We start from the raw sequence: 12,500 nt of genomic DNA on the forward strand, positions 1-12,500 counted from the left end.
TCTTTAGTCCTTTAAATGTATAAATGGGCATGATTGATTGTAAAATTGATTAATGACTGATGATATATAAATGTATCTCAACTGACTAGTTAATTGTTTCTGAGGAAGTCAAAGAAGTGGACGAAAACGCAGTGGGTGTTGTTGACTTTAAGGCGTTCAGGCTTTTATTCATACATCCAATAAAGTGGTTTTAACTAAAAGGATTGGATTGCAATTTTTGGGACCTTTGCTCGTGGTGGCGATTTTCCATCTTCGTTTACTGCTTGGTGGTGTTTTCTGATTTTTAGTACAGTTGCAATATATATATATATATATATATATATATATATATATATATATGTGTGTGTATAGAGATATATATATATGTGTGTGTGTGTGTGTATATATATATGGATTCACTACATAATCTCAAAATTTTGGAATATCGAATTTCAAAAACAAGACTATAAAGCCGAAACCCCTAAATACAGAAAGACCAGAAGCGCGAAATTCAAAATCCCGATGTTCAGAGATACTGAAGTAGTCCTTCTGGTGTTGTGGTTTGTGGATGGATAGGTGGAAGTTCAGATAAGTATCTCTGTGTAAGTGTGTTGGTTGGGGGCTTTAGTGTGTGTCAGTGTGTGCTATGACTGATGTGTGTGTGTGTGTGTGTGTGTGTGTGTGTGTGTGTGTGTGTGTGTGTGTGTGTGTGTGTGTGTGTGTGTGTGTGAGGGACTGTAAAATGTGTGGGTGTGAGTTTCCCTTGTGTGTCTGTTTCTGTGATCTCCGAGTTAGTATATTTAAGTAGGGGGGGTGTGGGGGGTGCAGCCACCTACATGGGGTCTTGCCCCCTTGCTTATCTGTAGTGTAGGACGATATGTTTGATTGGGGGGGGGGAGTTGTGTATGTGTGTGAGTATTGTATGTTCGGGATTTTGAATTTCACACTTGGTCTATCGGTATTTAGGGGTTTCGGCTATACAGTCTTGAGATTCTGAAATTCGATATTTTACAATTTCCATATTATGTAATGGACCCCGTGTGTATGTGTATGTGTGTGTGTATATGCATATATATATATATATATATATATATATATATATATATATATATATATATATGTATATATATATACACACATATATATATATACATACATACATACATACGTGTGTGTATACACATACATACACACACACACACACACACACACACACACACACACACACACACACACACACACACACACACACACACACACACACACACACACACACACACCTATATATATAAATAAACTGAACTCTCATTTTCTAACAATCTGTAATGAGGATGACATTAGCTGGTTCTGATATGGGCACTACAAACAAATGATAATCACATCTACTGCTATACAGGTTATATGCATTGTTCTGAAATAGGTCTTTGTTATGATGCAAACATCATTATCACTATCTGCATAATATTGTTTGATGTCATTATATATGGTCTTGTCAGTGACATATGGATATTACCAATGAACCAAGGGAAGTATTATTAAGAGTCACTTGCCCTTTAAACATATTCATACTTAAACATTATTCCATACAGTTTGCTAATACTCAATCTTAAGATTCCTTTCCAATACTCTGGAAGCAATTATATCAAGCCCTTCAACCCCTTCAAGAAAGTAGTACCTCCTTGGAACTAAAAATTACAGCCCAATTAGTGATTCTAGACTCACTTCTTGAAAAATGTGCTCGTAGTCTGCTACTAACTAGCAGGACTGTTAAAACTATTGCTCGATAATCAACAATGCTTCAGGCCAGATCAGACTAAACAGACTGTAAACAATTGGGGCAAAACTTTTGTTTCAATATATGTTGGTCTATCCAGCTCTTTCAATACTCTGTTGAACTCCGCAACTCTACATATGCCTGCAAAACTAGGTCTTAATAGAGTGACCACAAAATGGTTTTACAAGCAACTTCACCTAGCATACACCTTCATGTCCTGGTGGAACAATGCTCTACCAAACACTCAATCGGGGTAGCTATCCTACAAGAATCAACATTAGGCTGCCTACTTTTGTATGCCTTTCTAAATAACAAACACTTACATTCATACCCAGTAAAACTGAATAATTCCTATGCAGCCAGATCTAAAGAAAAATCTTACTAATCTTGAAAGAAAACAGGAAGGAAAAAAAAAAGACATTATGTGATCACAGTTAATCTGAAATGGGACACCCTGAATTAAAAGGGGACTACAACATTTAAGTAACTCTATGCTTTCTATCGGGAGAACCTACATTTGGTGGCTTGTGAATCACTATGTCTTGTGTACATTTTTATTTTTTTACTTTAACCTGCCAGGTTGTCAGGTATACAATGTTAACACCACTCTATGGGAGTAAAGTAAAATGTTGTGCTGTCAAAGGCAAACATACCTTGATGGATCAGGAGAAGGCTCTCTGTATTTTCTTTTCAATGATTCAGTCATTGATTGTTTCTCTATTTCCCTCATCTTCCACATTTCTGTTTCTTCCTGAATCTGAAAAATAATGTCACAATGATAACCAAAAAGGCCATTTTTCACAAATGACAAACAGACTTGGACACAGTTAACTTTTTCAAAATTTCTCAATACACTAAAACGTTTTTACCAGCAGTGAATCTGTCGGTTACTCTTACACCTGAAAGCCTCAGCAGTTCTGTAAATCGACATAGTACTGTGTAATAAGATGGCAATTCCATGCTTATTTTCCGGTAAATACTTCAAAAAAAAAAAAAAAATGAAATAAGCCATCAGGAGAGAAAGTAACACACTGAAGCATTCTGTCTGACTTGTAAGACATGTACACATAATTCTCATGAAGCAAGTGTAAATGTTGCTAGAGTCTTACAGTACACCCCCCAGTCTATTAGTAGCACTTGTGGAAATAGCAATGACAGCACTCTAGTGTGGGAGGACAATTGTAGCTATGATGCCACCCAGGGTAGTTAACTAAAATCTCCCATAAAAAGGACTTGCAGCCCAATCACAAAACACATCTCACTAGCCAAAGCATAACAATCTTAAGAAAATATCCTAGGAATCTGGGAAGTTGGGGACATGCATGTTTCTGAGGTACTGGCAAGTAATTCACCTTCCACAAGTAAAAGAAGAGGGGTTGTGATTGCAGGTAGGAAACTGCTGAGTATAGAAATACAGAGCACATACAAGGATGGCTCACACTGGTTGAAGAAATGTACTGGTAAGTTACCAACACAACAGTGTTATGTTCATTTTTATTATTCAATACTGCAGATCTCATCAATGTAATGACCCCCAAAGCACTGGACCAGTGGACAGCAGGCCATGACAGGGCTCTCTATAAAAGCAAACGCAGCAACATGGTAGCAGCAAACCCAGCCCCAGCCATGGATGTAATCTGTAGATTATAATGTTTAGAAAAGGTGTGCACCAAGAACAGAGTAGCTGCTTCCAAGATAGACTGGGTAGTAACCACTATGAGGAATGGTTTAGTGTCAGTCCTGATTCCTACACAGGTACTCATCAACTTCTTTCAGCTGTTCCCGTTAGGGGTCGCCACAGCGGATCATCTGTTTCCATTTCTTCCTGTCCTCTGCATCATTCTCTTTCACACCAACTGCCTGCATGTCCTCTCTCACCATATTCATAAACATTATCTTAGGCCTTCCTCTTTTCCTCTTACCTGGCATTTCCATCCTTAGCATCCTTTTCCCAATATACCCAGCATCCCTCCTCAGCACATGTCCAAACCAACACAATCTCACCTCTCTTGCTTTGTCTCCAAAGTGTCCAACCTGAGCTGACCCTCTAATATACTGATTCCTAATCCTGTCCATTCTAGTCACACCCAGTGCAAATCTTAACATCTTTAACTCTGCCACATCCAGCTCTGACTCCTGCCTTTTCGTCAGTGCTACTGTCTCCAACCCATATAACATAGCTGGTCTCACTACCCTCTTGTAGACCTTCCCTTCCCTTTCACTGTTATTGGTACCAGTCTGTCACAAATCACTCCTGACACTCTTCTCCACCCATTCCTCACTGCCTGTACTCTCTTCTTCACCTCTCTTCCACACTCACCATTACTCTGAACTGTTGATCCCAAGTACTTAAACTCATCCACCTTTACCAACTCTACTCCCTGCATCCTCACCATTCCTCTACCCTCCCTCTCATTTACACACACATATTCTGTTTTAGCCCTGCTAACCTTCATTCCTCTCCTCTCTAAAGCATATCTCCACCTCTCCAGGGTCTCCTCAACCTGATCCCTACTCTCACTACATATCACAATGTCATCTGCAAACATCATAGTCCACGGGGCCTCCTGTCTAATCTCATCTGTCAACCTGTCCATCACCACTTCAAATAAGAAAGGGCTCAGAGCTGATCCTTGATGTAATCCCACCTCCACCTTAAACGTATCGGTCACTCCCACCGCAGTCCTCACCAATGTCACACTACCCTTGTACATATCCTGTACCACTCTTACATACTTCTCTGCCACTCCCGACTTCCTCATACAATACCACAACTCCTCTCTAGGCACCCTGTCATGTCTCTAGGCACCCTGTCATGTGCCTTCTCTAAGTCCACAAAGACACAATGCAACTCCTTCTGACCTTCTCTGTATTTCTCCAACAACACTCTCAGAGCAAATATTGCATCTGATTCTTACACATGCACTAAAAGACAAAATCTTTTCCAGTCTGCTAGGTACGACTACCATTAGGTTTCCTGCCCTCTCTTACAAGGTGTAGCATATCCTCAGAAAGCATATATCTGGAAGAGAAGAGCACTAGATCATTCACAACTGTCAGAATGGGGTGGATTAAGGACCTTCTGGTCTATATCAGGAAATCCACATGCTGTGGAAACATTTTTGGTTCTGCATTAAGTTCAACTTATATAATTGTACTATGTTCGTCATACTGATCACTGCTGCCGTAGCCTTAGCTATATTCTAAATTATGTTAATTAACTACATTTGAGTGGTAACAAAATTAGAATCCAGCAGCCCTTGGAAAATGGACCTAGCAAAGTTTGATCAGGACCTAGAGAAGGAATCAAGCTTACAGTGCTTTGTAAAAGTATGTACTGAGGACCAACTAGCAGCCTCTAGAATACTTCTATAAACAAACCCTTTCCAAAAAGCAACAGATGAAGACAAGGTCCTCACAGAGTAGGAATTGACCCTGCTGTAATGGTTTTGTTATGGGGAATATAACAAAACGTAATAGACTTGGACAACCATCTGTTTTGACACAGGCTGTTCTTTCTTCTTACTTTCACAAGAAATGAACAATTGATCCAAAGATTTGAAAGGTTTAGTGCTGCAGTTGTCTGTGGATATCCAAAGTATGGAGTATCTTATCTCCCTCATTTTTAGGTTCACGAAAGTAAAGAAGAAGATTGAGAATTTTGCTTTTGGATACCACTATAGGCATAAAAGAAGAATGAACTCTCAAAGAAACCCTGCCCCTATGGAAAGGGGTAGGGCTGACTCATTATAACAGCTTGCAACTCAAATACCTCTCTTGCAGAGGTCACAGGATCAGTAAAACTTTTTTCCATGTTAATAACCTCGAGTCAACCAGATTAGCTGGTTCAAATGAAGCAAGTGTTATATTTTCTACTACAAAACTAAGATCCCAAGGAGGGGCCACAATTTTTTTTTGAGGCCTCATGCAAAACCCCTTTTAAGAATATTTTAAAGCGATACTGCAGTGAAAGAGGGGGATCCATGGACAGACATGCTGAAATGGCAAATAAATGAACCTTGATAGAGGAATAAGAGATGCCATAGGACAGTAACCCTCACAAATACTGTAAAACCAGAGAAAAAACAGACCTGAATGGGTGCTGGTTATGTTGTTGGCATCAACTAAAAAACTTTTTCCATTTGCCAATATATGATTTTCTAGTTTTTTTTTGTCTCCATTAGTACCCGTTACACGAACTCAGTAAATGGGTCCCTAAAAGGAATTAAGACCCTTTCATCTAGCCAGTCAATTGAAGAAGAATGATGATGGGGTATATCAAGCACCTCTGCTCTTGTGTGAGTAGATCCAGTCTATGAGGAAGCTTGTCATTGTCCATTTCAAAAAGAAAGGAGAGCCACAGTTGCCTGGAACAGATGGGAGTCACCGCACTGATCTTGGGGGGATTTTTTCTAAATCTTCAGAAGTACCCTGGATATTAGTGAAAAAGCACACAGGAAACATTTCAGTCCATGGAAGAAGTCCAGGAACGGCATTTTGCCAGTTGATTGTTCAGACAGGAGACAGAGGTCTAACATGAGGAATTCTCTCAGCCAGTCTCCATTTGCGATGGTCTGCCCTGGTCCTGCTCAGCTTGTCTGCCTCACAATTTTGCACTGAAGGAAATGCAAGATGCCTGTAGAGTGTGACTGCACAGTGAAGCTACATCCCAAGCTAACATAGCTAGTCTCCATGGATAAAACCTGGTTCCCCCTTTCTTCTTGATGTACCACATGACTAGGGTATTGTCTGCAACCACTTAGAGGTCCCTGGAAACAAAGATGGTTCAAACAGTAGAATGCCTTGATCAGGGCAAGCACCTCCTTGATATCTATGTGCCTGTGTCTGTCCTTAAGTGTGCCACACCTCCTGCACTTTTAACCCTTCTAGAATTGCTCGTCAAGCAAAGTCTGAAGTGTCTGTGGTGACTGACTTCTCTGGAGGAGAGAGAGAGAAGGGGAGACCTGGATTTAAATAACTCTACCCTAATGTCATTTCTTTCCCCCAAATAAGTGATTTTACTTTCCTGTAATCCAGCTGCAAAAACATGCCACATAAAAAGCATAATTTAATAATTATTCCATTTGCTTTAAGCTTGAACTTTATTTCCTGCATTTGTCTCGTTATCTGTTAAATCATGAAAGCTACTAACAGTGGCAAAGTTAAGTCACTTATTCTAACTACACAGCAATTAAGAAAACAATGGCATTTAAATGTGCCTTACTCATCACAGATTATCAGCAGAAAACCTCTGGTAAATAGCATGAATTGGAGTATGAACATAAGTAATGAACTCAAGCTAGGTTTTCAGCTGTAAAAGTACAAGAAAACAACATTATACTTTACATCTGGCGTGTTTCTTCCTGGGCTTTTCCTGGGCCTTCGCTGAAAGTTGGCTTTGTTCCAAGTCAGACTTTCCCGGTAAAAAAATGTTAAATAAATCACACATCAGCTGCATTTCCCTTTAATCAAGCAGGGTACCACAATGAAAAAAACATTAGGAAATTAAGATGAAACTATTTAAATATTTGATTTGGCATTTTTTCTACACTACTTTCTGCAAAAGTGCAAGTTTCTTCTGGTGTTTCGTTACAGCATTTTTGCATTGAGACAAATCCGTGAGTTGGGAAGGAAGATTAAATGGATTTCTTAATTAACTAAATTTACCTTTCCACCAGAATGCGTGTTGCAGGAAGTGCCGAACAGCATTTTCACCCTATCTGTGAACATTTTTGGCTGCTTCTTTTCTTATATGTTTTTATAAGTGCGAGTTTCCCCAACTTTATGCCACCAAGGATAATTAGTAAACCTTAACCATAGTGACGTCAACTTAGGGTTAGCATAAGGAGTGTCCATAGACTTTAATGGTCACATCTCTGCTTTTGCGCATGTGTGTGTCCATTAAAGACTATGGACGTTCCTTACACTTACCTTTAGTTGACGTCACTTAGGGATACACTAAATTTGAGCACTGGTTTAATAAAAAAGCTTACGAAATGGCTCAAATAAAGTATCACTTAATTCCTTAAATGCCACAATGTACTAGATAACATGAACAAATCAGTTTAACAAAGACTCTAATTCTAGCTACAGTATTAAAAACTGTGAATACAACACAAACCATGTCAGTACAAATAATGTCTATTAATCACAGGGGTTAGACTTCTAGAGCTGTTACTTTGAAAAGAACACTTAGCTCAGTTGCATTTTCAAGCCTATGATTAAAACATTCCTTAAAATGCTGTATTCATTGGCCAGTAACAATGCCTGGCCACTAACAAATCAAAGTAAACAAAGTAATTAATAATGCAGATTAATGTTGACAAAAGTAGGCAGTCAGGGTACTGTTGTAAACTGATCAAATACAAAAAACATAGTAAAGGATATTCTTATCCAAGGGATTTCTGTACCTCTTAAAATGACAAAAGGGAGGCAAAGGCATTGACTGTAAAACAAAATCATGCTACCAATGGCAGCCCCCTTTCAGGCCATTTTGGGGGACAACAAACTAGAAAATAACAACAATAACCATTCAGTGTGATACAAAGACATTAATAATGCAGAAATTGACAAACCAGAGCACTGGGATTTGAAAAGATACGAGGTTCATAGGTAGGTACTAGGCTATTGGCCCTAGGGCCTATATAAGCCTAGCCAAAAGGTACCCTGGCTTTTGCCACCCAAGAAAATTATTTTCATGTGCCCCTGTTAAGCAGAGCCACAGAAGTGATCCCCGGGGTGAATTTCCCATCTCTCATCCAATCATCAAGATTTTTCTTGAAGAGTGCTACTGAGGAGGTTTGTTTGATATAGATAGGTAGTTTGTTCCAGAGTATGGGAAGTCTCTGAGACAGGAATCTATCCCTCCAGCATGTTCTGTTTATTGTGGTGACAAGGTTTAGGTCCCTAGAGCGTGCAGCTCGGAGGGATTGGGATTTCTTTACGTGGAGCATGTCCAACAGCTGTGGGTTTGACATAGCTTTGTATGTTAGGCAGAGATTGCCTCTGAGTAGGCGATATGTGACAGAGTAAAGATGGAGTTTTTTTGAGATGGTCTGCGTACGGCATCTGTTTGAGGCTGGTAATCCTCTTTGTGAGGTATTTCTGTGGCCTTTCCAGTTGTTGAAGATGTCTTGTGAGGTACATACCAAAAGGGGCATTGTACTCTATAATGGGTCTAATGAGGGATGAGTAGAGGGGAACAATGACCTCTTTTTTCCTGGGTGAGAAACTTTTTGTGATGAGGTGTGCCACGTAGAAGGATTTCCTGACTACTGTGGCGATGTGATTATCAAAGGAGAGACTACTGTCCACCTGTGTCCCAAGGTCTCTTATCACACTTTCAGTGTTAAGTAGACTACCGCCTATGTGGTAGTTCATGGGTACAGAGTTTTTACCAAAAGGGATGACAATGCACTTTTTGGCACTGAGCTTGAGGCCATGGCTTTGACACCAGGCATCTGTCTCAGTGAGGCCCTTTTGTAAGATATCCACATAGTTAGGAGATTTGATTATGGCTCCTAGTTTGCAGTGATCTGCGAACTTTGTTAGCCAAAGACCTTCTGTGTTAGCCTGTACTTCAGAGAAGTAGATACCAAACAGGAGAGGACCTAGGACTGAACCCTGTGGTACTCCACTTGTCACTGGTCTGAAGTTGGATTTAGAGTTTGCTACTTTCACAATGTGGGTTCGGTCAGTGAGCCAGTTGGCAACCCATCTTGTGACATATGGATTTATACCTAGTTTAGTGAGTTTGTCTATAATTCCAGAATGGGGGATGGTGTTGAAAGCCTTGGCGAGATCTACATAGGCTGTGTGTACCACCTTACCCTCATCTACAGCTTTGTTGACCGCTTCAAAGAAGTCGATCAGGTTTAGGAGACATGATCTGCCTTTTACAAACCCGAACTGGGTGGGGTCCAGAGTTTGGAGATTACCAATGTCATTGTTTACAAGTTCCATGATGATACGCTCCATAGCCTTACAGACCAGGCTCTTTAGGCTAATGGGGCGGTAGTTAAAGAGATTCTAGATAGCACTGTATCTTTCTTGTGTGGAGTCTAGCCAGGGCCATCATGAGAATCATAGAAGCCGCGAAACCCAAAACCCTGACATATTCCGTCCAGTGACCGAAGTCTGACTGGAAAACTTTATAAATAGATGTAAAGATCTATTTTTTCCTGTGGAGGAAAAGCGCTTTGAACTGAGGTGCCCAGCTGACATCCCAGGAATACATTCCTGTGTGAGGGAGTCAAGAAAAACACTGGAATGTTCTCTTGGTACCCCAGCTTAAGCACAATATGACTCACCCAAGAGAAAGATTATGACACTTTGAAGAATTTGCAAGTCATCTAAATATGAAAAATGTGGATACACTGTAGTATGCAATTAGCTATTATAACTACAGCTAGATACTTTGTGAACACATTAGGTGCAGTGCAGAGTCCAGAGGGTAAGCCAGACAACTCAATGTGATCCAGACACACAAACCCTTAAGAAAAGTATGACGTCTGAAGTCTGAATGAATAGGAGTGTGATAAATGTCTTTTAAGTCTAGTTTTAACAGTTCTGATCTGGAGGATGAGGAATGAGCTCCTAGAAAGGATGGATTTCCTCCTACTGTCAATTGTAACCCTGACGCATGATTTTTTAGAACCCTTTTATCTGAAACAAGCTGTTGCCAAAGAGAAAAGTAGAGATTCAGACTTTGTGGAACAAATAAGTGGCCATGGTGGGCGGAGGAGGGGGGGCAGTCTCTTGAAGAGTCATTCAGACCTGGACTGTCCCTGGTTTTGGGAAGTTCGAAATTTCTTTTTGGAACCCCACAGCCATCTGTTCTTAAAACATCTGTTTACCTGAATTTTTTTGAGACTGTTTATCCTGTTTTTCCAAAACTGGATGGAGAAGACAAAAAAAATCCCTTGGTAAATTTGGAAATGGAAGGCTGAAAAATCTTACAGATTCCCTGAATCAGCGTACCCCTTTCATCATACTTTTTGATCACCTCTACCAGGGGTGGCCTTAGCTGAAATGGCGCCCTAGGCGAAGTAGTGCTCTGGCACCCCTTAAGCCCCACCCACACCATTCTCATGAAACACTCCTATTTGAGCCACACCCACAGGCAGGTTACTCCCCAAGAAATGCATTCCAGTTATTTCCTTCAATTATTTAAATGCATAGGAAGAAAAATACCTTGCAATGTAGTCTAACTAAGTGAAGGAGGAATTTTCTTTAATAAACTTGCCTTATCTGTTCACATCTGTTTATCCGTTATCCTTCACGATATTTTACTATAAAAGTCATGTCCTCAGAACATAGAAGCCCACAAGCAACACATAAACCACAAAAGCAGTGTGCAAAGCAGTCACAGCCCTTAAGGCCAAATACAACACCAAACATACTTGTCATAGGTGACTCCATAGTCAGACACACTGGCGTCCCACTCACCAGGCTGAACAAGGAGAGGGTCACAGTAAGCTGCCTATCGGGCTAGAATCCGCCACATAACACAAGCACTGGTCACTCCACAGCAAGTACAAATATGACACAGTCATTGTCCATGCTGGTGTGACGACCTGAGCGTACCTCCCTGGACTGCATGAAAAGAGACATAGAGGAGCTCTCTGATTATGTAGCCCAGGCAGGTATGACCCTAACCCTGAGCAGTATCCTTCCTTCACCAAGAATGATGCCACAATATAGAGACAAGATGATCAGCTTTAACAATTGGCTTAATGTCTGGTGTCATTCAAAGGGGATCCAGTGTCTGTCTGCCTGGGATGACATGCTTGACAAGCCACGCTGCAGGCGGCTTGCACCTGTCACCCTGGGATTCGGATATTGGCTAAGGCTCTTGCCACCCCATAGTGCCTTTTTAGGCAAGGCTCAAATTCTAAAACCTACCACCTAGAAGGCAGTGGGAAGAAGCAGGGTAAATGCTGCTCAATGCCAAGTCTAAATCTCAAAATGCACTCGAGGCCCTTCTCAGTATAGGAGACATCGATGTCCTGACGTAACTGAAACCTGGTTCAAAGGGCTCACAAAGAAACACCCGGCACTATTGGGTTTTACCCCCACTCATATCATCGCGTTCGGCCCCAAAACCCGGACCACTCCACAAAAGGAGGTGTATCCATATTCATAAAGGATACTCCACACCTCCAGGTTGGTAACAACACGCTTGCCACCAAACTTGAAACCATCCAGGTGCAACTAACAATAGAAGCAAAACTGCTCTACAAATTGTAGCATGCTACAGAGGCCACCCTCTCAAACTCAAGGAACCCCCACACAGCCTTCCTGAAGAAGACACTGGAGGGTATAAATGTATCTCCAAACACCATCATATTGGGTGACTTCAACTACCGAATATAGACTGGGAACATTACTCAAGCCCTAACTTTCTATTGCGGTTCCTGGAGTTCATAAATTCAAATGCCATGGAACAACTAGTCACTGTTCCCACGAGGAAGGAAAATGCTTACTAGATCTCATTGTCACAAACATGGGGGACAAAATGCTCCACACCAGGAAGTATATCCCCTCATTGGTGAGATCTGATCATAAACTAATCTCACTGAAATCCACATCACGCCCCACCCCAAACAAAAGACCATAGTGAAGAACTTCTCTAAAGCAAACTTCACACTACTCAAGACTGGTGTGGTATCCTTCAAGACCCTGAGTCAGAGAGAAACCACAACTGACCAAGCTGCGGAAGCCCTTACAAATGCCTGATGCTATGCAA

At 40.9% G+C, this 12,500-nt stretch overlaps 1 protein-coding gene across 2 annotated transcripts in view; it reads right to left on the bottom strand.

Annotated features, from left to right (window-relative positions):
• NKAPD1 (NKAP domain containing 1) overlaps nucleotides 1-12,500 on the bottom strand; it is a 528,467-nt gene that overhangs the window by 467,638 nt on the left and 48,329 nt on the right. For both annotated transcript variants that reach the window (XM_044081164.1, XM_044081163.1), the window contains exon 2: nucleotides 2,407-2,510. In XM_044081164.1, coding sequence (XP_043937099.1) covers nucleotides 2,407-2,510 — 104 coding nt within the window. The remainder of the gene's footprint in view (nucleotides 1-2,406; nucleotides 2,511-12,500) is intronic.

Source organism: Protopterus annectens, chromosome 8.part0 (genome assembly GCF_019279795.1).
Source record: "Protopterus annectens isolate FY-2018-M chromosome 8.part0, PAN1.0, whole genome shotgun sequence".
Lineage (NCBI taxonomy): Eukaryota > Metazoa > Chordata > Ceratodontiformes > Protopteridae > Protopterus > Protopterus annectens.